The sequence below is a fragment of the Chaetodon trifascialis genome, chromosome 19 (assembly GCF_039877785.1).
Source record: "Chaetodon trifascialis isolate fChaTrf1 chromosome 19, fChaTrf1.hap1, whole genome shotgun sequence".
Classification (NCBI taxonomy): domain Eukaryota; kingdom Metazoa; phylum Chordata; class Actinopteri; order Chaetodontiformes; family Chaetodontidae; genus Chaetodon; species Chaetodon trifascialis.
The window spans coordinates 14,399,154-14,426,429 of NC_092074.1; the positions used below are offsets into that span (position 1 = coordinate 14,399,154).

The 27,276-nt window shown below is 43.6% G+C and overlaps 3 protein-coding genes across 3 annotated transcripts in view; 1 reads left to right on the plus strand and 2 right to left on the minus strand.

Moving 5' to 3' along the window:
• Window positions 1–1,629, minus strand: part of mettl24 (methyltransferase like 24) — a 34,054-nt gene extending 32,425 nt beyond the window's left edge. The window contains exon 1 of the mRNA XM_070986911.1: window positions 1,212–1,629. Within this exon, the coding sequence (XP_070843012.1) occupies window positions 1,212–1,550 (339 nt within the window). The 5' untranslated portion in view covers window positions 1,551–1,629. The remainder of the gene's footprint in view (window positions 1–1,211) is intronic.
• A 6,513-nt stretch (window positions 1,630–8,142) lies between these two features.
• Window positions 8,143–22,080, plus strand: slc22a16 (solute carrier family 22 member 16). The gene is made up of 8 exons (XM_070987441.1): window positions 8,143–8,662; window positions 9,484–9,960; window positions 11,141–11,258; window positions 14,580–15,141; window positions 16,160–16,287; window positions 21,127–21,236; window positions 21,371–21,470; window positions 21,647–22,080. Exons 1-8 carry the CDS (start codon window positions 8,619–8,621, stop codon window positions 21,839–21,841), a joined length of 1,734 nt encoding a protein of 577 aa, XP_070843542.1. The 5' UTR covers window positions 8,143–8,618; the 3' UTR covers window positions 21,842–22,080.
• Window positions 22,081–25,315: 3,235 nt separating this feature from the next.
• Window positions 25,316–27,276, minus strand: part of usta (uronyl 2-sulfotransferase a) — a 50,543-nt gene continuing 48,582 nt past the window's right edge. Inside the window, exon 8 of the mRNA XM_070986699.1 lies at window positions 25,316–27,240. Within this exon, the coding sequence (XP_070842800.1) occupies window positions 26,948–27,240 (293 nt within the window). The 3' untranslated portion in view covers window positions 25,316–26,947. The remainder of the gene's footprint in view (window positions 27,241–27,276) is intronic.

A 27,276-nucleotide genomic window follows, 5' to 3' on the forward strand; every position in this document is an offset into this window, starting at 1 on the left:
AGAGATGAAAAAGCAAGGGGGAGGATGAGAGTGCGGAGAACGGGGGACAAGGTAACATGACAGAGCGAAAGAGCAACACTGATCTTGGAGATGAGAGCCTAAAGCAAGAAAAAGCGAGAGGAGGTGTTAAGAAGCGGAGTTAAACGGCAGCAGCATATGACACAGAAATTTCATCAGGGCCCCTCCAGGGCATCGTATGTGACAAATTCTTGTTGTTAGGAAGCAGGGAGAACGAGCATATGGTGGTATGTAATATTGATGGTGCACGAGTGCCCGTCTCTCGGTGTGTGGCATAATAGCCCTGCAGTGATTTTCATGGCATTTAAAACACAGCGTTGTTGCTCCTCAGTCTCTAGTTGGTTTAGCTCATTAAAGATTTAAGGACAAAAGAGAACAAGCGTGTCTTACCCCAAAGTAACAGAAAGAAGAAACAGTCCAGAGGAAGACAATAGGGGACTGAAAGAGAGAGGAAAGCAAGATTAAGGAAAGAGATTTGTTGAGTGTGTGTGTGTGTGAGTGAGAGTAGGGGGTTGAGGGAAAATGGAAGTGAAAGGGAACAAAAGGGAGATGATGGATGGAGAGATCAAATGACAAAATAAAGGCTTGAGCAAATAGCCGAGATGAGTCAAAGGGGACGAAATAAAAGGCCAGAAGAGACACAGAAAGAGGGAAGTGGGAGTTTAGTTAAGCCGGCGCTTTAACACACCCTTCACAGGTCAAGGGTCAAGCCTCTGGAGTGAGTGCATGTGTGCGTTTGTGTATGCGAATAGCTGCATTTGCTCCAACAGGCACTGTGTCTGAAAGGATCTTTGTTAGTCGGCTCTGTGTAGATTTGCATCTGACACAAAACAGCCGGAGGGGAAGTGTTTGAGAGTTTGATTTGCAGTTTGGGTGGAAGCTACACCTCTTTAAATTGTACACATCTATCAAAAAAGAAATAAATGCAGGCAGCTTTGTACTGCTAAAAACCCCAGTGACAAACTCTCTTTTTCGACTTCAAGGCTTTTCAGAGGCGCTTATTGAACATGCATTGATTCTGCTGCCAGTTCTTCCTTCATCACCCTCCTGGGATTACTGAGCTTTAAGCCAGTGACTTGCAGAGATGGAGTGTCGCTCTGTCTCCTGCTACACTGATTCAGGATCAGATAACCTTACAAGAATCTTAATTGCAGCAATTAAGGACTCAGAAGTTGATGGAATATTAAACATACCTTTCTGCGAGGGTGGGGGGGTGGGCAGCATGGCGGCGAGGGGTCCTCTCTGTCTTCATCCCTCTTCCTCGCTGGGCTGTCCTTCTTCAATGTTCGAACATAGGAGATTCTCCTTTTAATGCTCCTGTCCTGCTCCTCAGCTTCTGCAGAGACCTGCTTGGTTCTGCTTTGGCGGCCCCAGGTGTGACCCGACTTGGTGGGACGTCCCGGTGCCGGGGCTGCAGGTGCTCCCCGCCAAGTCGTCTCCAGGTAAACATGAACGCACACACACGCAGCAGTGAGCAGGACACCCAAACGCAGCAGCAGTCCCCGGGTGAGTCTCTCTCTGCCCATGTCCATCCACTGTTTTGTCCTCTCAGTCCCTCTGGCTCGCCTCAGTCCATCTCCTCAACTACTAAGTGTTGGTTTGCCCTTTGCTTTTTCTATCCCATTCTTCTACTCCTTCTTGCCAAAGAGTCGTCCTTCTCTTCTCTTGTCTTGTCTTCTCTTCTCTCACTCCCTTCAGATCCAAAGTCCACATTAGACCAAGAGACCTAAGTTAATGAACCACGATGAGTCAAGAACACCACTGCTCGTAAAACAACACACACACCAGACACACGTGTGTGTTTGCATCTCAACTCCTGTGACTTTGTGCATGCTACTGTGTGTGTATATGTGTGTCATGAGGCTCTGCAAACAGTTTCACAAGTACAATGTGTGCCGCCCTCTTTGAAAACTTTGGGAACTCCCCCCTCACACTCTCAAGCCCCCCTTTTCCCCAAACACACACGCCCCTTTAATTTGCTTTCTTTTTCTTTCTATCAGGCTCACATCACACACATACACACACCCCTCTGTTGCTCTCCTCCCTCCCTTGGGTTGCCTCTCCCGCCCCGCAGACTCTCGGGTTACTTTGTAACTCTAGATATGGGCAGGGTCTGCATTACGGGCCCACGCAGGTCCCTCTCAGCATCTGTGAACAAGTTGGCTCTCACTGAACGGGATCGCTCGGCCTGGATTTACAGAATGGATTATGTTGCTCTTTATATTTATTTATTTATTGCTACAAATGACATTAAAATAACTGTTTAAGGGGAAATGAAAAATATTGGTGGGATTTTTGATCTCAAACATTTTATTAAATCGATCAGTTTCCAGCCATGTTTCACCTTTTGCTGATTGCGGTTCTCATCTTTAGTACTAACAAGATTAAACAATTCAATCATTACTCACAGAGCTCACAGGGGACTGAATGCATTCCTAAATTAATTATCCTGTTATTGCCACTAATAAGTTAGTCCTTGAAATCACTGGCAACTTGCTGAGACTAACTTCTGTGTCTTATTTTCCCTGGCAATAATTCTCAAAATAATGCATTTGGAAGCCAACGCTGGCCTCATTGTCTTCTCAAGTTACTTCATTAACTTAATCATTGATTTCCTTCCAAAGACCACAAAATCTGCTCTTATTTATGAACAAATTATTAATCAGATCCCCCTCTTGTGAGGCCATTTATTAAATATGTTATTGATATTTTAGACTGAAAGAGGACAATATCATTCATCGGGCCTGCCAAAGCGGATTATTTTTGGATGAAGAAAACAGTTTCACTTGGATGGAAATTAGGATTTGCCTGACTTCACAGAGCATCTTGACGGAGCTGAGTAAATGCAGAATAATGATAAGGCTGTCATTTAGGATGAATGACAAACTTCTGTCTTCATATATGACCTTATAAGTCACCCTCTACTGCCCCCTATGGAGTGAAAATAATACTCCCCCTGCCTCTCCATTGATGAGAGTGTGTGTATATGTACATGCATCGGATTTTCAGGCAAAATTACAACTCTGATCAGTTTCACAATCATTTTGCTTTCCAAAAAACATCCATCAGTGCATTCATGCATTCGTGAAAGTATTACACAAGTAGCATGTGCCAGGTTTAAAATACATAGTTTTATAGACCCTGGAGTTGCCTGGCCTTCCTCGCACCCCCCTCGTCACCTGTCATCTCATTCCCTCATCGGCCCTGCAGATATCTACCAGCCCTCTCCCACTGACCCCCTGCCGCATCCTCAACGTTGGCTTGTGCCTTTGCTTTCTAACCTCCATGATCTGTCATCTTCACTCTTTAGGTTGCAGAGGAGTTTTTCTTGCGCAGAAGCGTAAGCATCAGGATGTTTAGGAATTCATTTAATTAATAAGTCGTCGGAAATCATATGCAGCTCATTGTAGTTTTCTGGGATTAAAAACAGCTCTGACGCTGCATGAAACAGATGCCAGGTATGTGGACAATCTCTACTGCCACCCAGTGGTTAGTCACGAGTACGTATCGCCTGCATATGGAACAGATTAGGACAGAAAGTGAGCCTGCGAATGCCTGAAGTGATGTAGGTCGAACTGTCATGGTACTGGAAGCAATGAGAGAGTTTAGATTCTTGTAGAAATTAAACAGAGCAGTGATGCATTTGAAGGTATCACAGCACAGGTTCTGTGTGTTTTTACAAACATATGCGTGTACATTATGCATGACTTTCTGCTGACTCAGAATATCGGACACATGCTGTGTATCACGCACAAACATTTCTGTTGTGGCTTTTTCGGATTGAACACAGGAGTTTTTTTTTTCCTTTCTCTTGACGACATTACACATATTGTAATGATTTGTCAGGATCTGGCCAAAATCCGCTGCCACGTGGAATGCATTCACGTCTGGCCGTTATTTTCCTCTCCCCTCTCCTCTCAAAATAAGGTCCAGATAGCACAGGTCATGTAAATCTGATCCACTGGCTTGTCCTTATTTAGCAGCGCAGTCAAGTCAGTGCAAAGGTCAAACAGAGGTCAGAAAGAGGCCCACTGTCAACTGTGCAGATACCATTAAAGGGATTGTGCTGCTTGAATATTAGCTACTGTTTGATTTTCATGACAGCAAAGACTGATCATGTTGGGGGAAAAATCTTTTAATAACTCAAAACATTCAGTACAAACCAAAAAAAAAGTGTTTGAGGACAAAAAGTAAAATGACCCTCCTGGGAATAAGAGGTGAACAATGACGGCACACATGTGTGATTATAGGCTGTGAAAAGATGTGAGGTTGGGTTCACATTACAAAATTCCTTTTTAGGTTTAGAAATTCAAGATAAAGAGTGCTTGCAGGTAGGGTTTTGCATCCCCCTTGCTAACCTGCCATCCCCCCTCTCCATCCCGTAGCAGCAGAGCAGAGAGGGGCAGAGAGGTTGTTTAGTTGAGTGTGTTAGTCTAGTCTGACTGGCTTATTGATCTTTTATCTGACTGAATTTCGAGTGAGTGACAGTCTATGTCCTCGATTTGTAATCCTGCCATTTCCACTCAGTTGTTCCCTTCTGTCAATTTCTTTTTGGATCTAAAATATTCTCTAAACTACATACTATAAGTACTCAATTCTATACTATTTTGCAGCCTATATACCCTATAGAGTAGTGTCACCTTCATGATCAAAGTGGCAATGTGTAGCCACAGAAGACTGAGAGGATCATAGAGACACTGCTGCCTGTAGTGTTCCTGTAATATTCCTATAATAAGGTCTAATTTTACGCTTAAGGCATCCTTTAGGAGGTGTACATGGGTGTGTGTGTTGGTTGGTGGTGTAGCTACAGCGGGGTTCTCCTATTGGGCCACCCCCCCAGTAAAAAAACAAATCACAGACAAGCTGTGGCGTATGCAGGTTTCACAACACACCGAGTAAAACTAGATTAAACCAGACTGAAAAAGGCTAATCTGCTCAGTGAAAGAAAGGCCTTTTTTGTGGCTGGACAACACCCCGCGACGTGGACAACCTTGACGTCTCGCTCGGTGGGAAGCAGCCAGTTGTGACAGAGCAGGTGAATTAGCATGTGTTTGCTTTCAGCTGGGGCAAAGAATACCACACGAACGCACAAAGTACACAAAGTCTGATTAAAAGAATGTATGCGCCAGAATAGTGCACACTTAAAACTCCATTCTCTGTCACTATAATCTGATCACACAGGAAAAACCCAAAACAACAAGTACTGTAAATCACAGACAGATTGAGTAACTCAAGACTGATTAAGAATACATAAATCAGAGGCCATAAAACAAATCTGTGAGCGTTTTTTCTTCCGTACGCAACAAATAAGAAAGCAGAACAGGACACGTGCAAAAGCAGCCTCAACAAAGATGCCTTTTATCCTCAGTGACACATGACTCAATGTTTTATCAGTTTCCTCTCAACACCTTTGAAAACAAGTAAGGATGTGGACAGCAAACAAAAGGTGACAGGTCGGCGTGAGGGGAGAGAGAGAGGCTCAGAAGCAGAAAGCTCTCAGACTCCAGCGGTGAGGAATTCAGCCACTGTCAGCAGCACGCACTGGACTGTGCTCTCCAGAGAGCTAATCACTGATATAGCCTAATATATGATCCATTAATATATGATCTATTACCCAAAACAAATATGATTTTATAGGTGCAGTCTTTAACGCCGCCGCCTGGCATACACGTGGAAGACGACACCTCTGCCGGCGTTTTGTCTGATTTACAGCAGTAACATCTGCCTGTGCCATTAAGCAAGAAGAGGCTAGAAAAGGCTGCAGATCCTCTGAGTTAAGTCTCATTCAGACACCAGCAAAACATTTGTATGACATGCAAATGATTTGTTGGAGTTTAAATGTCACATCTAAAGCATTAAATGTTGAAACCTTTTCTTACTTTCAAGCTTGCAGACTGGTTCTAAGTTGCCGGTCAGCATGGAAAGCCCCTATGCCTCTACTGTATGAGTGTTTCCCATTGGAGCAAGTGGAGCAGATGGTGAGTCAGTGTGATGGCAAAAGCAAACATTCATAGTTTGTAGGTGTTATCCTGCTGAATCCAGCCAAGGCAAGGTAACGCTAAGTCAATACAGCCACAACTACTGCATTTATCAATTATTAATCCAAGGCTGAAGAAGAGGAGGCGCAGAGAGGTTGACTTTGAGTTTAAGAGGCTTTCGTATCAGGAATTAGCCTGTGTGTTTGTTTGTTTTTTTTCGGGGGGGGGGGGGGGGGGGGTAGGTGTGTCTAATATCGGATGCCAAAAATGTAGCACAGCTCAAAATGAAACACAAATGCATGGATTTGAATGCACACTGACACACACACAGAGGTGAGGCTTCTACATTCTGGCTGAATTTTTGGAGCAAGAAGGTCAGAAAAGGTCTCATTTACCCTTTGAGATTAATTAGTGCAGTATGCCCATCAAACCCTCCCTCCCCACCACACACACACGTGCAAACACACACAACTCACCGTATCGTTTCATTTCCGTGTTGTGAGTCAAGCTGATTAATTTATTGGTTGATGGAGCTGGTGGATTGCCAGCTATCGATCATTTGATAGTGATAAATGCCGAATGTTCCTTACTCGCATCAATGATTTGCATTTGATATCAAAAGAAGTGCTCTTCATTTTATATGAAGTGCTCTTCATTTTATATGCCAACGATTGCAATATCTTTCCACCAGATAAAGATGAACATATTGATTATCCCTTAATGTCCATCCATCCATTTTCTATGCCGCTTATCCCTTTCGGGGTCGCGGGGGGGCTGGAGCCTATCTCAGCTGTCAACGGGCCTATCTCAGCTGTCAACGGGTGAGAGGCGGGGTACACCCTGGACCCTCGCCAGCCGATCGCAGGGCAACATATATACACAGACAACCATTCACACTCACACTCACACCTAGGGGCAATTTAGAGTCACCAGTTTTGGCCTGTGGGAGGAAGCCGGAGTACCCGGAGAGAACCCACGCATGCACGGGAAGAACATGCAAACTTCACACAGAAATTCACGGGAATTGAACCGGCGACCTTCTTGCTGTGAGGCACGCACACTACCTGCTGTCCAGCCCTATCCCTTAATGTTAAAAAGAGTATTTATATGATGTTCAAACCTAAAAATAGAAGCTCATCAGATCACCTTGCCCTATTCTCAGAGCTAGTAATGTGCTTGAATATGTTTCCCATGTTCAGGTCTGAGGCGAAATCACTGATGATCAACTGGAAAAAACACATCTCTGCATCCAGTGAAGCTGTAAAACAAATTGGTCTTTTACAGAGAGTAAGACATATCAAGAAAAACCTTTATGGATCTTTATCACTGTGTGATTTATCCTTCCATATCTTATGACAATATAGTATGGGCAAGCACATCCAAATCCAGTCTCTATTCCATCTTTTTTATAACAAAAAGAGCTCATACTGCTCTTGTTAAGTGTTGTTAAACACACTGGACATCAATCAAACCTCTGATAGGTTCTTTTGTGGTTCAATTTCTTAACAATTTACTACTTTATTAAGTCAGTTTTATAGAAACCAGTTTTCAGCCACAGTGAGCAGCTGCTCTGCTTCACTTTGCAGTCACTCCTCAAGTCTGATTTTTCAAAAAGACCTTAAACAACCTCTCTTGAAGGAGTGCAGCAGAATGTAAAAGAGGGATGAGGCAGTGCACTTGTTTTTCTTGTCTCTTTCAGATGTGAAAATAATGAGCGTTACACGTAGGTGACGCGAGCTGTGACTCCACACTGACTCCATGTCTCACATTTAGTTTGATGCACAGCTGTGCAGCCCTGATTTAGTAAGTGAAAGACATGAAAAGCGAGATTAACTGGGACCCATGTGTTGGATTATGAATGTAGCAGCTCATTACCACTACACTTAAGCGGCAAATGCCACTGCACTTAAGCTGTAAATGCCAGACATATGCAGCAGCTGTTTGTTTCACTAAAAGGTTGATCCTGACAGGGGGGTTAAACCCTGGAAGAAATATGGCTCCGTGGTGTCAGAGGCCCGGTGTTAACACTTTGTGAATATTATGAGGGCAGAATATTTACAACAGAATAAACAGTTTTATGTCTAGACTGATACTGTCTACGTCACTGGGTCACATGTGAGCGTTTATCCAGAGGCCTCAGATGCTCTGTATTCAATCACAATAACCTGGCTGTGACCGAGCACGCGCTTTACGCCATTGCTTAATTGTATGAGAATGTGTGATGTAATCAAGGGTCCGTTTATAGTGACCAGACGGACCAGTAAATGCGCAGAGAGGATTTAAACCAAAACAATGTCTTACTCAGAGAGTTGAAATGATGCAGTCAGGGAGAGAGTAAACAGAACGGACAACAACAAACTCAATTTAATGAGAACCTTTCTCTGTGGCCTTCCAAAACATCATCGTCTCCATCCAGAGCGCCGGTTTCTTTTCCCGCTGACACTTCGGTTAAGAGCGAACCCCCTGTGTGCGTGTGTATGAGCGTGTGTGCGCTCCTCCTACCTCCACACCTCTCCGTGAGAGCCACAGCTCATTATTTGTTGTTGAAGCGTTCAGGACCCACGGGCCAGCCGGGAAAGAGAGAGACGCACCGGGAGCCTTGACGCGCAAACTCAGGAGAAAATGACCGTCGAGAGAATATTTGACGAGCTTGGACATTTTAAAAGGTATCGTCTCCAGATTGATTAAGTTATTTGCTTTGGTGTGTGATGAGTTCGGGGGTGTATTTTTGCGGTGGGCTGTCATCACCAGCAGCTCTGCAATAGTAACTTCTCAACGTCTGAAGTTATTTTTATTCCATGTTACCAATGCGCATTTGAAAATAAACACGAACAGAGCTCATCCTCTTTACTTACGTTTCAGAAGTTGAGCGCAGTACTTTTTAATATTTTCATCATGCTTATTGATGGATGAGTCTCCACTTAGAAAAACTTCTATGTCCCCTTTGTATTTTTTAAAAATAGAAAAGTATTTCAAAAGTCATGAGCGCTAACGCTGTATCTCTGTTTGAGGTGCGTTATTTATCAAGTTTTCTTCCATTTAAAGCATGCTGTGAAGAAAAAAATGCCAGAATGTTACACTTTTACCAAGTGTTTCCCTCTTTAATGAATGCATTTTGCTTTTTTTTGTTGTTGTTCTCAGTAGTCAAGCGCATTTAAGATAAAGCTTATGTAAAAGTAAAGGTGAGATCATTTTACTTGTTCACAGCAAGGTCAAACATACTGAGTCAAAATTTCTATTAAAATCTAGTGCTCTCTGTGATGTTTGTTTGTTTTTGAACAAATCAGCACCTGGGCAGAGATCAGTATGGATATTCAATGCAGAAGCACAAACAGGTTTTTAAGGTTCATTGGAGGATGAGTTGTTTCGGTCACCTTTTTGCAGTTGTCTGTTAAATGGGAGACCGAAAGGTCTGCTGCCAAATCATGAAGATCCCTTCCTCTGCTCCTCGCTGAGCACCTTTTTAATGCACTTTCTTTCTCTCCAGATATCAGGCATGTCTGTACTTTGCAGCAGTCTTCCAGGCTGTGGCCTGTGGGATCCACTACCTGGCGTCTGTCTTCCTAGTGGAGACGCCAAACTTCGTGTGCAACGTGCCCGGCAACATCACTGATGTCCTGTATGGTAACCTGACGGGATCCACTCTGGAAGACTTCCTGCCGGTCTTCAATCCGGGCACTGGACCCCTGGTGGTCAGGACGGCTGAGGGAGAGCAGTGGGAGCTCAGCCGGTGCCGGTGCGCCCTGCGCATCGACCCAATAGGCTTCACGTACGACTTTGATGGCAACAAGACAGTGAGAGCCTGCGAGGAGGACTTTGTTTTCGACCATACTGAAGTTCAGCAGAGCATAGTGACGGACTGGAACTTGGTGTGTGCGAGAGAGTGGCTGGCCAAGCTGTGCCAACCCACCTTCATGCTGGGGGTGCTGATTGGAGCGCTGATGTTTGGGGACCTTGCTGACAGGTGAGCACGGGCTGGAGGAGGGGGGGGTGGGTGCTGTCTTGCAGAATGACAATTCACACATGGGAGGCAAAGTATGTCATTTAAGACCCATGGAGTGCAGTTTCACCACATTAGGAAGTTCTTTTCACTTGTGCATGGAGGCATAAGTGCAAATAGTACAGACTCAGGAGACATTGTTGCTCTCCTGCAGCAGCATTTAACATAATGCTGTTCTTTCCCAAGCTCGGTGGTTGATGTGTGAGCACAGGACTGGGTGCACACCCATGGTGGCCTCACAAGCATGGAGGTGTGGGACAGGGATGATTGGAGTGACAGTCAGGCAGGAAAAGTGGACGGCTGGCTTCGCTGATGGGACTGAGGGATGAAAAAAAGGGAGGAATAAGAGCTGAGAGAGGCAGGAAACAAAAGGTGCCTGGGCACACTTTGGTCAGATCAGCTGATCTGTCCAAACAGCAGCCAGCTGTTCAGCCAAGACTGAAGTGTTCAGCATGTAGAAGTCGGACTTTAGCCTGATACAGTCAGAGTGCAGGGTACTCTCGCTTTGATGTCTGCCCAACCTATCTTAAAAAATGGATCCCACTAACAGAGGTAAGATAGATAAGGTAATAATTAAGTGCTGATGGTTATTATGGACGGGTTAATCATCCTCTGGTCTTATGCTTCTTATCCATGACTGATGGTTGAATGCTTATATGGCCTGGGCTTAATCAAAGTGTTGCCTTGATGGCTCACACTACGAAGTCAAGTTTTGCTTGTTGGTGGCTGTGAGTTACACTGAGCAGGCGGCAGGCCTGTGGAGCATCTCTTTCATGTTGAGGGTAAAGTGCAAACCCGTGTTTGTGTTATACTCTAAACAAAGGGCTCGAGAATGTTGGTGTTAAAATGTTGGAGAGGTAGAGTTTCAAGCTTAGTGTGATCATCTGAAAATGATCTGTACCCGTTTGCCACAGTTAAGATCTTACAGCAGAACTTCAGTTGCGTAGCTTTTGGTTCTGCAGCTGTATCTGAATATGTACTGTAAGCCAGTGCCTACATAATAATGGTCTGTACTGCTGCAACTAAAAGTCCCAACAGAACTTTGATAATAAAATGATTCTTTTTCAATGCATTGCTGACTGGGACTCGTTAACTCAGCTACTCTCTCCCTCTCTCCCCCTGCATGGGTGTCTCTTTTCTCCAGAGTCGGTCGTGTGAGGATCCTGATGTTCACCAGCCTCTGCCAGTTTGGGCTCGGGGTGTCCGTAGCGTTCTCTGGAAACTACTATTTCTTTGTGGTGCTCCGCTTCCTCCTTGCCATGGTGAGTTAAGTGTGTGTATGTACTATATGTGTGCGTTTGCTTCTGGTTAATAGCCAAGCTTCAGAGTTTGCACTGAAGCTATCTTTTCCAGTATCTTATTGATGAATCTAAGGTTGGATATCAGCCTATAATTGTTGAATGCATTACCATCTAGGCTGGGTTTCTCACGTAAGAGTTTTATAACAGCTGGCTGGGAAGATGGCTGTTTGCAGAGATGTATTTATGATGCTCAAGGGATGACGTGAAACACTGTCGAACACCTGCTTTAAAAATGCTGCAGGTACAGGGTCAACACGCGATGTGGTCGACAGACTCAGTGACAGTCTTACAGACCTCAGCTAATGTGATACAGGTGAATTTTCCCATGATTACATCTGTTTGACAGGGTTTGTTGAACTCATCATTCACATCAGTAGCAATGCTGCCTCTAATTGAAGTTATTTTTGTATTGAAGAACGATGCAAGTTCTTCACAGTTTGATGTAGAGAAGTGTAGACGGCTGGGGGCAGAGTTGAGTAGTAATAATCTAGAGGTCACAGCATTCTCTGTAATAATCTTGAAAAATTGATCCTTTCTTGCCAGATGTGTTGCTTTGTTATAGACAATCATGGCTTCTTTGTATATATTACAGTGAACTGTGAGCCCAGTTTTCCTCTTTCTTTCGGCATCAGAAAACACAGTCAAGTCCAGATTGTTACCATACTGATGAGTGGCTTCATTTACATGTGTTTACATGTTCTGTGATTGCTATGATGTGTTTGACCAAGCCTTCGGCTGTTTAAGATCACTACTGTGGAAAAGGAACCAGCCTAGTGTCTGTCTCATTTCTGATAGACGCCTCAGTGATGATGTCAGTGGTTATTGCTGTTTAATAGTTCATTATTTGGAGAATGTGATGATGAGGGTGGTTTGATCCCTGACTAGGATAGAGACATCCTCTGAATGCTTGAGTAATGTCAAGAAGAAAGTCAGGTAAAGGTGGAGTGACACGGACTGTCTATGTTTTGTTGTTTTTGCGCTTATTAGTGCAGTCTTGTTTTGATTTGGCAAACCACGCGTATGACACAGGTCAGCGACGAGCAGCCTGCCCCCAGTGATGTTTGGTTGTACCTTATTAGGCTTAAAGTTGTCTTACCAGTTCCAAAAAGACATCATTAACCTTCATCACATGGGTAAGTCGTGCCAAAGTCAGCAGCCGTGTACTCAGGGCAAGAAGTCTGCTGAAAGATTCCAGTCCTTTCCCCAAGGTTGGAATGGGGATCTGATATGAATACATGCTGTGATTGACAGCCGATCAGTTTCTCCAGAAGCAGGCTAAAGTCTTTTTTCCGGCCCTCAGAGCCAGTTTCCTTTGCAGAATGTGAAAAGATCTAGTGTCAATGATAATCTTCCTGTCACTTGGATGTGTAGGCAGCAGCTCTGTTAGCTCTCTGACAGATGCATCATTCATAGTGAGATTTTCAGTCTTTGCCATTCTTATATGCTTAGTTATATTGAGTCCCCAATCAGACAATCAGACAATCATGTCTGGCTTGTCAGGTGTGGGTTTGCTAGTATTATTTCTGGCCCTCGGCTCATCAGTTTGGGAGTTAGCAATATGTCTCCTTGGTTTTTGTCAGCCTCAATGCTCGTGGTGTGATTAGTTTCCCTGGCATCAACATTGATTCAGAGTCAGTGGGTCATAGCTGTTTTACAATGAGAGTTCAGGTGGTGGAGTGAGCGTTGGTGCTCTCTTATTTCATTTCTTGCTGGATTTGTCTTTGCGGTGGATGACGTCAGCCCCTGCCTTGACTGGAGTGCATGCTCTCAGTCTGGTGCTGCTGCTGTGCCAGTGAGAAGCATCATCAGGGGAAGTTGGTTTGGGAGCCTCAACAGCTGATCCATTGGCATTAGGACACATCCAGGGCAGCATGTCAGCCAAATCTGTGCAGGATACTCTACAGCTGAAATAATCCTGTCTATCAAAGTCTGTCCATTTTCAGCACCTTGTACAGAGGCCGCTGCAGAGCCGATGAATTGCTCGTTCTCATATGTTTGATGCAGCATTTCGAATCGTCTTTTCAAGCTGTGCAGTGTCACAGTCTACGCAGCTCACAGATTTTGCCGTATTCTGTCCGTCCTAATGGAGGTCATGCTCGCACAGTGCTGAGAAATAATGTATATGACATTTGCGTTTACGACTGAGTTGAGCTGATGTTGTAAAGCCCTTAGCTAAGTGCTTAAAAAGGAAATCAGTCTCACAAATGAAATCACTCCCCAACTGTTAAAGGTCAGTTCGTTCAGCAGACTGGAATTCCCAGACCACCGTGGTGAAAGTAAGTAATGGTGGGGAATTTATGAGATTAACAGTAGTACAGCAGGTAGGTTTGGTGGTGAGTAACACATAATAAAATGCACATAAAATAACATGTTTACAAGGCAAAGGAAGGGAGTTCTTACGGTTACAAGTCCACATGGCTGTGAGGTTGTGCGGAATGAGCCCCTACAATCTGTCCACTGTTTCCCTCCTCTCCATCTTCTACCATCCCCCCTGTCCTCAGCTCCAGCTGTTGTTTTTCCACACAGAATCAGACTCTGAGATAGGGTGCACTCACACTGCACAGCGCGCTCAGCAAAGTGCAGATTCAGTCTTATGAGCAGGGACTTATAACCTGTTGCACCGAGGTCTGAAAACAGCATGTACCTGCAGATACATCAGCATAAAACTACATTTTAGGATGACTGTATATGCATGCAGATGGCACCGATTTGGTCTAGTGAACAGCAACTCGAGCAGCAATCGCCCCCAGTTTCAGCTTGAAAGCAATATAACTATGTAACTTTTACAACGTTTCAAACTTGAATTCGTAAATGATGGAGTTCACTTTTGCTCAGATCCATACATTCAGGGTTTTGGCTGCTGCAGTCTGACTCGGTCTGGTATGACCAGCAGCTTACAGTGGCTAATGTTAGCTGTAGACTGCAACTGTTTTCTGACTTTTTCGTTAATTTCTTTTGTCACACTCTTACATTTGGCACATAGCTTTATCCCATAGCTGCTTGCTGCTGAATGTGTGGCTTAAAAGAAAGACGTGCTCCATTTCAAATCCTTAAATACTAAACAACCAGACCATTCTGTGTAATGTGTAAATTAAAAATGTGTGTTTCTTTCTTTAAAAGTTTGTATGTATTCAGTATATTTTGCCTGTATATTGATCTTCATCTCTTTGTGCTTTCCTCCCTCTCTGTTTCTTTCACTCTTTTCCTTATTTTATCTGCCAATCCACCTTCCCCTTTCCTACTTTTATCCATGTCCCTCCTTCCCATCTTTGCTATTGGCAGGTGTCCAGTGGCTACCTCGTGGTGGTGTTTGTCTATGTCACAGAATTCACCGGCATCAAGGTACGCACATGGACCTCTATGCATGTGCACGCTGCCTTTGCTGTCGGCATCATGACGGTCGCTCTGACTGGTTACCTGGTTCGGGTCTGGTGGATCTACCAGATCATCCTCTCCATATGCACCTCGCCCTTCCTGCTCTTCTGCTGGAAGTTCCCTGAGACGCCCTTTTACTTGGTGGCCAAGGGCCACTACAAGGAAGCTGAGGCCCTGCTGGAAGCAATAGCCCGCTTCAACGGCATTGATTACAGGCTGAAGGTGGAGGAGCTCCTGCAGCCAGAGGAGAAAGAGAACGGCAGAGCTCTACTGAAAGAGGAGGAGGGGGAGCGACCATCGCAGTCTGAAAAGAAGCTGTCCATCCTGGATCTGTTCGGCAGCTGGAGGATGGCAGGCCGTACGTGCACAGTGTGGGCCATCTGGTTCATCGGCAGCCTGGGCTACTATGTCTTCTCTTTAGGCTCAGTCAACCTTGGAGGAAACCAGTACATTAACCTCTTCCTTGCTGGTAAGTGAGTTGATGCAACTCCTGGTCAGTCTTTCACTTTGACACCCAAGTCCCATCAATGCCAAGTGTGAAGGACAGTGAGGGTTAGGGTTAGGGTAACCCTAACCCTAACCCTCATATCCATAGATTTCTCCCATAGTACCACAACATCCTGCTTATGTCGTCCAATCATAGGTGTATTCGTGTTTATAGAGGGATTAGGCAGCTGCTTTACAGACTTTCGGTCTTAATACAGAGCAGGTTTGAGTCACTTTTTTTAAAAATTCATGGCTGTTTCAGTGTATGTGCCGTGAGCCTGGGGTCTTTTCAGGTAGCCTGTGTAATCTAATAACGATCTCTTCCTGTGTAAACAAATAGCCCTCTTAGGTGTCCCGGCCCTGTTTACCAAGTTGAGTCAAGTGCTATTTAAAACTGTCAGCTTTAACACTATACCCTGTTTGCAATGTTTGTGCTGTACACTGTGCTACAGTTCGTTCATGTGGTGTCGTGTATTAGTTCGGAGAATGTTATTGGGAAGGCAGTGAGATGTTTCCTGCTCTCCAGATTGGCTTTGTTTACTGCTTTGTTTTTGGAAACAAAGCAGGTCAGAGTAGCCTGTGAGCAATTAAGAACAACTAAAGCCATCCATCTGCGAGCTCAACAGTGTCTCTGTGGTTTTCCATCGAAAAGAGAAAATAAGATTTGTACTGGAATAAAGCATTTTTTCATTAAACAAATCAAGAACTGATGTTTTGAAAGCACGAGGTATCTCCCAGTATAAACTTGTAGATCTGGTGCAAGTAATGTCTGGGAATTACATTTGATCAGCTCAGCAGAGGATGTACAGTATTTACATATTGATATGTCTCCTTTAATGTCCAGTATCTGGAGACACTGAGTAGAGCACATTTATGAGACTGGGCTTCAACAACATTTCAGATGCCGGTTATTTAGGTCCCCTAGATAGAGTGTCTCGGTGTCAATGTGTCAGTGTTGTGATAACCTCTGACCGAGCTCTGATGTGATTGGCTATTTCCAGGTGCAGTGGAGCTCCCCTCTTATCTGGTTGGCTGCTTTGCAATGGACCGGATTGGCAGGAAGAAGACTTGCGCCCCTGCCCTGCTCCTGGCCGGGGTCGCTTGCATGCTCATCATCGTAGTCCCTGCTGTATGTACTGAGAGTGTGTGCATGAGAGACAGTATGTGTATATGTTTAAGTAATTTAAGCGTTGGTATCATTAAACCTTAATGTCTAACAATAATCATAGGGTTAGGGTCAGGGTTAGGGTTAGGGTCGGGGTTAGGGTTAGGGTTAGGTTTGGGTTAGGGTTAGGAACTACTGGCTCCAACACAATTTTTAGTGGCCCTGTAGTGAAAAAATCATGTCGTAGAATATTTTACAAACCAAACAATCAATTAATGAAAGATAAGAAACGAGTCAGCAGATGAATCCATAATGTCATTAGTTGCAGTCCTGTATTAAACTAGTTAAAAGTTAGCCCCAACTCAACCAATTCCAAACTCCAACTTTTACATAAATGCATGAGTAATAATAATAATAATCTAATGATGTAATAAATATAGATGTATAGCAGTAAAACTTAAAGCACATTTTCCCGACTACACTTACAGCAACATTCATGCAGTATTTTTACAGTGTGGTATCAGTACTTTTACTTATCTGAGTACCGCCACCATCATCTTTAGCACTTAAATGTTAAATCCTGATTTCCAACTCCATTTGGAGCATTACACATGCAACAACGATGCGTCCGTCAACAAGATGTGACTGTTAGTTGTGGGGAGTTGGGGGAAAGCCAGAAATAGGAGTAGCTAACTGTAACACAGGGCTATTTTTAAAGTCTTTTATGGTCCAATCTGTCTGGACTGTTAGCTCTTGAGTTTAATGCCCTGAGAGAGCCCTAGGCCACAAGACCACTGTTACTGTTGAGCCCTGATGTACAACACATGCAGTGTCCAATGTGTGTGTTCAGAGCTCAGATACAGATTCAACTTCCCAAGAAGGGCAATTCATTTGCAGCTCACCCAGTCCATACATACAACTCCAAACCTCACAGGGAAGGTAGGTACATGTCAGAGGCAACAGATCAACACACACAGGTCAATACAAGGCCGCAACACCATGAATAGATAAGTAAAATGATTCATATAAATCACAGAGTTTAAAAGAGAATGTGACAGTCATTTAAAATGACCACTGTCTGCGATTAACAGCCTGATAGTGAAAGGAAGGGAGGACTTTGAGTTGCAGTTCACATCATAATGCCAGCCTGAGGGTGTTACAGCGTCAGCTCTGACCCAAATTAGCACTGCTTATGCTTCAGTTGGCAAACAGCTGGTGCATAATGTCCAAGTAAATACGACCTTTGACACTGAAAGCTATTGTGGGCAGAGAAAAATCGCAGAGACAGCAACGAAAGAGAGTCGTCGTGTCACTGCAGTAACTTTCTCAGGAAGACGTGATTTTAGGGAACTCCCCCTGCAGGCTTATATACACTCACACACAACAGAGTGATGTAACTTTCTCTCACAAACTTCATTGACAAATGTATCTCACCTCAGTAAAGGTGCCATAGTCTCAAAAATAATTAAGTACTGAACAGTTTGACAGTGAATAATCAAATAATAGAATACATGAACATGCTTTCTACTGATTGGGTCCACATACAGCAGACATTCACATTCTTTTGTTATCCAATCAGACCAGTTCAAAAACTAGGTCCTGTCATCTTGGCCGTCTTCAGTATAATGAGAGGGGTAGCTTATCTTATCACCTCTTCCTTCCTTTGTAGTGGCTTCCTTTTTCTGATAGTGACATTGCAAATGCCCTGCAATCATTTTGCACACTTCCTCAGCCATTGGTGACAGTCGCTCGACCTCATGACAGTGTGTGATTCTGTGTGTGCTTTGCTGCTGGGTGGCTGAGCTGTGATAGTGTAGCATTGACGTGTCTGTGAACATACAAACATGCATAAGTGTGACAACAGTATGGAAAGTGTTATCATTCTTCTCATCTAACTCTCAGCGAGAAAGCAAATAGGCATTCAGCTGTCTCAGACCGCACTGATGCCAGTCTCCCTTTTTATCAGAGCTACTCTGAGTGCTCTTGCTTGTGGATGCTATGTTCATCTACATAGCTAAACTGTGCTGTATTAGCAGGATTTATAGTGCTAGGTCTTTCAGGTCTTGCATTTATGCCTATTTACACTAATTTCAGTGGCTGTACTGACCCCAGTCTGTTATATAACCACTAATACTTTTCGCAGAACTACACACTGTTAACACACTGCTAAACCTTTCTGGTATAACTGGCATCTGCACAAAAAAAACAAAAAAAATTGGCTCCTACCACCATGGTCCGATGGTGCCAACAGTCCTGTGTCGGTGCCAAATATTCACACGTGGCTTCATATGTCGCATACTGCTAGTACCATGCAAACACGCCATAGCCTCACGGTTAAACTCTGTAGATGTTAGATACATTTACTAACTAACAGATATTGAATTGTTGGATTTGGTCCAACAGTTATTTGCGTTGCAGCTCACTTTCCAAGAACATTTTCACTTGCGCTTGTATTACACTGTTACATTCACACATACACACACACACACACACACACACACACACACACACACACACACACACACATACATACATAGACTTATATTCATTTCCTGGAAACTTTCCCTAACCATAGCCATAGCCGCTGCTTGCGTAACCCTAACCCTTACCTTAACCTTAACCCCAGTCTTCACCCGAAAATGTATTGAGTTACATTATGGGGGCTTGAGTTTTATTTCCATAACGAAGGCAAGTCCCCACATTGTGACTGTGTAAACAGTCCACACAGTCCAGTTCAAGATGTGTGTATGGTGTATAACAGGCAATGCAAGGACCTCATTCAAATGTGTACAAACATAAAACCCTTCCATTCCATTAAATATGTAAAATCAACATAGTATCTACAGTATATATTCAGGCTTTTTCTGCTTGCTCTCTGCTTTGCTTCCATTCTTTTGCTCATATACTTGTTTTCTGCCAAAGTTTTTGAAGAGCGGGTCCGGGATACTTCTAAATCACAGGCATCTCTTTTATTATGTCTCAGTACCGTGCGAATGTGACCTCCAAACAGCACAAGCCCTTTTTGCTGTGTCTGTGACTGGAAACCCTGGATCAGGATGGAGACAACATGACAAAATCTGTGAGCCGCACAGAGTGAGCGACGGCGACTGACCGTATGGCTCGAAAGGAAGATCAAACGCTGCATCAAAGACGTGAGAACGAGCAATTCATCGGCTCTGCAGCGGCCTCTGTACAAGGTGCTGAAAATGGACAGACTTCAATAGACAGGATTATTTCAGCTGTAGAGTATCCTGCACAGATTTGGCTGACATGCTGCCCTGGATGTGTCCTAACACCACTGGATCAGCTGTTGAGGCTCCCAAACCAACTTCCCCTGATGATGCTTCTCACTGGCACAGCAGCGGCACCAGACTGAGAGCATGCACTCCAGTCAAGGCAGGGGCTGACGTCATCCACCGCAAAGACAAATCCAGCAAGAAATGAAACAAGAGAGCACCAACGCTCACTCCACCACCTGAACTCTCATTGCAAAACAGCTATGACCCACTGACTCTGAATCAATGTTGATGCCAGGGAAACTAATCACACCATGAGCATTAAGGCCTAAGACACAGCCCCAAAACCACTGCTAGACGGAGGGCCAGGAGACATATTGCTAACTCCCAAACTGATGAGCCGAGGGCCAGAAATAATACTAGCAAACCCACACCTGACAAGCCAGACATGATTGTCTGATTGTCTGATTGGGGATTCTATAACCAAGTGTGGAAGAATGGCAAAGACTGAAAATCTCACTATGAATGATGCATCTGTCAGAGAGCTAACAGAGCTGCTGCCTACACATCCAAGTGACAGGAAGATTATCATTGACACTAGATCTTTTCACATTCTGCAAAGGAAACTGGCTCTGAGGCCCGGAAAAAAGACTTTAGCCTGCTTCTGGAGAAACTGATCGGCCGTCAGTCACAGCATGTATTCATATCAGATCCCCATTCCAACCTTGGGGAAAGGACTGGAATCTTCCAGCAGACTTCTTGCCCCCAGTACATGGCTAACAGTGGCATGACTCACCCTTGGGATAAAGTTAAATGACAATTTTGATATCTTTTGATGCGATACATTCAAACTCCAGGCTGCAGGCTGCTCGGCACCGGCCTGTGTCATGCTCTGGACATGCTGTGCTGTGCTGTGCTGTGCTGTGCTGTGCTGTGCTGTGCTGTGCTTGTTTTGGTATAGCATGTCAAGAGCATGCCAACCTGTGGCGTACTCTTGGTATGCCATATCAAAACAAGAATGTCCAGATAAGCAAAAATAACAGCACATAGAGGCAGATGATTCTCCACCTTTACCTGACTTTCTCATTCACATTACTCAAGGCATTCAGGGGGTGTCTCTGTCCTTGTCAGGGATCAAACGCCCTTCTTCATCACAGTCTCCAGATAATTAACTATTATGCAACAATAACAGATAATATCAGAAATGAGACAGATAATCATCAGGGCTGAACGCACTTGGTATCACTAGATGACCCAATAAACCCTGAATGGTGACCAGAATATTCATATCAAAGAAAAGTACGACTCCAAATTATGTTGAAACCTGTTTTTATGTTCCTTCTATGTATTACTTAGAATGAAATCAAATCAGCGTAAACTCCAGTTCAAGCATCCATAGAGCGCTGTAAGAGAGCTGCTGTTTATAGCTTGACTATTAATGGAGTCTGTGGTCTCATGAAAAGGTCAAAGGTTTTTATATTTCTGTGTATGATGAAATCAGATGTAATATCATTCACAGGTTTCTTTAAGGTTCTTTAAGTTCAAAATGGTGTGTAAAAGATGAAACTAAAGGTCCCGTTTATACTATGAAACATGGAATAAACATCTTGTTTATCCCTTTCCACAGGACATCGATGCGCTGGCCATTGCTCTCTGTATGACAGGGAAGTTTGCCATCGCCATTGCGTTTGGTCTCATCTACCTGTACACCTGTGAGCTTTACCCAACCATCATCAGGTAAGAACAAACTGAATCAACGGTGTTTTAGGCAACAGCTGCAGATATGATGGTTGTTTTCAGATGATTTCCGGCCTCATGTATGAAATCTGTCTTTTCTAATGCTGCTGACCGTGTGTATGATCTCCCTCCAGGTCTCTGGCAGTGGGTAGTGGCAGTATGATGTGCCGTGTCGGCAGTGTGGTGGCCCCTTTCTGTGTGTATCTGGCAGAGTTCTGGGTCTACCTACCACAGGTATACCTGTTCTCTTGGCTGGCTCAGATATTATTTAATATTTAATAACCTGTTATTACCTTGTTGACTCTGTCACCTTTGTACCGTCTTTGTTCTGGTTTATCTGCAACAGTTCCCTGGCAGCAAAACAAATAAGCAATTAATTTTTTCCTTTATTCACCACGGCCTCTGTGTAGCTCATCGTTGGAATCCTGGCTTTCGTAATTGGAGTGCTGACGTTGTTGTTGCCTGAGACCCTGGGCAAACCTCTAACAACCACCTTGGAAGAGGCTGAAGCTCTAGGACGCGAGCCCAGCAAGAAGAGCTCCACCCTGGGCAATAAAGATGCAGAGGACCGCTTGGAGATGAACCAACATGAAGCAAAGGCCTGAGCTGTACACTGCTGGAAAACCAGAGAGAAAAGATTCACACAGAGAAGCTTTGGAAAGAAAAATGAAGGAAAAGGGAGGAGGTGACAGCTGCCAAAAACACTGAAGGAGTAATATCATTGATTTATTGGATTGTTGGAAGAAAATGAAAAAGAAAAAGAGAAAGCTTTGTTCAGAACTTGTTGAAATGACGTGTTTGTTGACGTTTTGTTTGGCAAAGTGACCAACAGTTCAGTAACTTGAGGATCAGACATTACACACGCCCTCCTGCACACATACAGATGTCAGTGATGAGTCATAGATACAGTGCGAACACAGCAATCAATGAATTCAGTTATGGAAAAAATCAAGTGCTATCTGTGTATTGGAAAGGAAACATGAAGTAAATTGAAGGATCATTTCAGTTTGTGACAAACATCAGTCATATTTTTGAAGTTTTGCCCATCATGTCTAGTAGTTATGATAACTTTGTGCTTACTAAACTAAGTCCCTGAGATCTGGGAGCATGCTAGCTGGACTGCTGGCCCAAACGGCAAAAGTAACACCCAAGTTGTAATAAACTGGAATTACCCTTTAAAAAAAAAGGAAGTGAGTGTGAGTATATTAGCGATACAGCAGTCAGCTTCTGCACTGTGATGTAGTTACCTCTCTGAAACAGTAATCGGCAGTGCAGATCATGGCTATGCCTCTCTGTCTGCGACATATAGCGTTAAAGCGTTAAAGCTTGCAATGGTACTCCAAACACACAATATCATACATGGCATTTCTATGATCTAAACAGCAGGATGTTTTGTCTTAATAACGAAGAAGTGCCTTATTTTTAAAGTCACATTTTTGTTATTTTCAAGGCTTTTCTTTTAAATCTCAGGTCACTCGCTTTTGGATATCACTGTGAAATGATTCTGATTACATCTTTTCCTTTTACACTCAGTTTTACAGTATCCTTCTCATTTATGATGCCATTGCTTAGCTTTAACTTTATTATCTAGTGTGTGTGTGTGTGTGTGTGTGTGTGTGTGTGTGTGTGTGTGTGTTGGTAAGGTCAAAGCTGGTTTCATGTTCTCTACATGCATACTCTTTGTATCCAATCTAGATTCTGTATATCGTTGTACTACATTATATATGTTGAAGAGTCAAGATGTCATCTCCAGATGTTTGGACCAAAGACAGGAATGAAGCACAGCAGTGTCTTCACCTGCTTTCTTAGCATACTACTAGCGTGATTTTGTTTCATATCAAAGAGTGGTGCTTTAATTTAATCAACAAGAGTATGATGAAAATACTCAGGTTCATTATTCAATTCTGATCAGCTTCATAATCAACAGCATGATTTTTTTTTTCTTTTTCATATGAATAGTTTGTTAGTATTATTTTTGTTTCATGGTGGGAAACTAAATCTAATGAGGTTGTTGGCGTCTTCATTTCAACAGTGCACTTTTAAACTCTGTCTTGTTTACAGTACTTGTATCTGCTGTAACAACCGCAGTTCTGCAGTGATACTGAGAAAGATCTCATTTGATAAATGAGCTCCTTTGTGAATTAAAAGCTCTCTCCTTCTTCCTCTCTCTCTCTCTCTCTCTCTCTCTGTAAAAGCAGAGGGTTCAACCTGGTGCTGGAAAAGTAGGGATTCTATTTTTGTCGTACGGGGAATATAGAGCAGATCTGGGAACAGCCCACCAACACTAACAACTTCCTATTCGCTGGTGGAGAGGAGGTCCTCGCTGCCATAACACCGGCTCCCTTTTTGCAACACCCAGCACATGAACAACCCCTCTGTGTTCAGCTTTGGAGTTGAACTCTGCAGATGCATGGCCGCTGTGTGTATGCGTGTGTGTGTAGCCATGTATTACTCACCTTGTGGAGACAGAAATCTGTTTACACAGTCACATTGTAGGGACAAAATGAAGGTCCCCATAATGTAAATCTGAGCTAAGGTAAGGTTAGGGTTGGGCTAGTAGTGGTTATAGTTAGGGTTAGGCTAAGTGTCCAGGAAATGAATCGAAGTCTATGTAATGTCTCCAGAAGTGATGGAAACACGACTGTGTGTGTGTGTGTGTGTGTGTGTGTGTGTGGGTGTGTGTGTGTGTGTGTGTGTGGGTGTGTGTGTGTGTGTGTGCATGGAAAAGCTGTAGTTATGCACTTAACTTGAACCTAAACAACCAGGCTGCTAATGTGAACTTCCAGTTCTGTCATGATGCTGACTCCCTGTACTGTGTACTGTGTGTGTACTTGTAGTTAAAATACATCTTTGTGAGGACCAAATCGAGCTGTAGACTTTGTGAGTCAGGCTTTTACTTCTTCAGGGTTATGACTTTGTTTTCAGGTTAAGGGCTTGGGGATGAGTGAGGGAGTGAGGGTCCTAACAAGTACAGAGCACAGAAGTAGAAGTGCTCGGACTGTAAGAAAGACGCAGAGGAAGGGTTGCAGCAGGGGCTAAACTGTGGACCATGCGCACGCACGCACGCACGCACGCACACAAAATGTTCAACTACTGTTCAGATATTTTTCAAACCGCCAGTGTTATCCCATCATTAAATTGTTATTCAGGGTTTTAGGAGATGCTTTAGCTCTACAAAAACATTGGGTTTCAACATCAACAAACTGTACTTTTTTACTCAAATGCAGTGTTCCAGCAAAAATGGAAAGAGGACATGGTCATGGCTGGGAGTTACATCAACCTGAAAACATCTGGAGCGTAATCCTACAGTTATTTGTGATCATAACTGTTAAGGCTGTGTTGCACTAAATCAAGGCAAGCTATTGCAGAGTTGCATTTTTTTTTTTTTAATAATAAGTGAATTAGTGAGTTAATGTTTACTCCTACTTTTCTGCTGAGAACAGTTTTGCTTGGTGATGTATTCACACAGTTGCACGTCATGCAACTTCGACAGTGGCTGGAAAAAGTGAAATTTCTCAGTTGCAAAGTTTACAAGTAAACTGTAGAAAGGAACAGCATGATTGAGGCAACAATAGCAAGGTAACAGGTTTAGCACCTGATCTTGGTCCTGCTGTTTCAAAAGAATTTTTGATGATGCGCGCTGTGCTGACACAGCGTTAGCACCTGTGTCAGCACAGCGCATCATCAAAAATTCTTTTGAAACAGCAGGACCAAGATCAGGGGCAAATAGAGAGGGAAGACATGACATGTTCCTTATTTTTTCCATATCAGAGGATAGACTGTGTTGTCCCTGACTAGAGCAGGGAAGGTAATTTCACACCTGGGGAGCCAGAGGGAAGATGGCTTGAGGTCGGCTGGAGTGATGGACAGGCAGCTGCAGGGATGAGAGAACTACCATGGGTGTTAGAGGAAAGGGATGGTATGGACCACGAGGCTGCTCTGTTAGTAGCTGCCTATAAATCTGATATGTGCAGCAGCATGGGAGTTCATCGGCAGGCTGCAGCATTCCTGATGGGGTGAAAAGGCCACAACAAAGTTCTTCATACACATTTTTCACAAAGTAAAGCAGAGACAAAGTTGCAATAGTTAAGAGGACATTTATTTTGAAGACTGTAAAATGATGGAATGCATTAGTTTTTGTTAACCAGTTTTCAGCTGTTGATGTAAACCAGTTCCAGACACCCTTAAAATGCCAAGAATAGCTTCATAGCCGCCAGAAACCAAAGATACAAATGTTTTGTTTTGTTTTTTTCCTTCCTGAGAGTCTTATCTGGAATGCAAATGAATACAAAATAATAAATTAAACTGACAAAAAAAGGAAACACGGAACACAAACCAGGACAATGAGAAGGTAAGGACAATGGAGATTAGGATGGTAGAGTGAAATTCATAGATGACAGTCACATGTTAGCTTATGGTTACTGTTCTCTGGATGGATTTTACACGAGTGATGAAGAACATAATAGCTGCTGGAGAATAAGGGATTAGCGTTAGCTCGGATCGGTAGCACTTCACACTTGCATGATAATATTTCGAGAGGGAAAAGCGAACCCTTGAATGGTAACGTGATCCTTGTTGAAATCAGTCTTCAGTTGTGTGACCAAATCTCCCATTTTGCTGCAGAAATTCCAGGAAAAGTCTCCTCAGAAAAAAGTGCAGTATATTCATACAGTTTCGTGATGAATCGCAGTAGAAACATTGGTTTTTGGCAAACTCAATCTTTTAAACTTTGGATTAAAACAAATGGCGCTCCACATATGCCTTTTTGAGTCGGACCCCAAACCCAGCCTACACTCTCAACAAATGACTTGTTCCAAATAATAAATCTATGCTATAACACACTGCTGGTTTGGTCAAACTCAATCATTCATGCACACATAGTTGGAATTCTCTGAATTCATAACTGAGTGCTTACTGTTTAACCCTCATTTATACCTAATAATATCTTACAAATGAAACAAAATGTTATAAACCAATACTATAACTGACCTGACTATGTGACAACTCCACCAGCTGTGCACAGAGGCTCCTGTCAGTTACTGGAACTCTTAGCGAGGTTTGGCACTTAGAACAGTCCTAAACAGCTAATATATAAAAAAAAAAAAGGTTTTGGTACTTATTTATTTGTGAATACCATTTCCCATTCCAGCTTTTAGGACATCAACCCTTTCATAAAGTATGAACCTCTCTCTTGGGACATGTCTCTGAAGTCCTCTCCTGCAGTAAACACCCCAGTGACCAACATTTAGAATATGTCCAAACACATCACCTATCCACATCTTAGCTACCCTCACTAATCTCTCCTGGAGATTACAACAATGGTGGATTTTTTTTTTTTTTTTGACATAGAAGAACTCAAAAACATACTCAAATTTAAACAAAACTTGAGTCACGCAAATTGAGTTTAACATCATTTCCCATTGTCCTTGGTCAATTTTTAAATAGAGCATTTTGTCCTTCCAATTACTCAACCCCTGTAGTCCTCAGTGCTGAGCCTGTCGTGATAGGAGTCTATTGCAGATGGAAAACAGAGCCCGTACAAACATGAGCGTCAGGATCCGCACAACCCTAAACGCACCTCACTTTTCTTGCTGAAAGACGGGGAAGGCTCCCCTTTGCTCCCAGGCTGCCTCCAGCTAGCTCCAGCCAATTCTAGCCAATCAGTGTTTTTTTTTCTTTTTTGGCTACATCCACTGTTCATCAAACAGGCCTTAGGGATGGACCAGCCAGCTGTTGGCATCCTCCAGGTCTGTGTCCAGATCCTCGTCTTCATCCAGAGGCTCCGGGGTCCGGAGGGCCAGCTCTCGCAGGAAGGCGGGTGAGTAGGCGGTGGGTTGGGAGACAGACTTGAGGCCGATTTTTTTCTTCATGAGGTGGAACTGGTCACGGATGAAGTTGTAGAACTCGTACTCGTAGCGCATTCGGTGGTACAGCACCTGCAGGGCCTCCAGAGTGGGTGTGTGTTTGCGCACTGTGCCGGTCATGTTCCCCATCTTCCTATAGTCTGTAGAAAGAGCAAGTCAGCTTGACAGGAATCCGT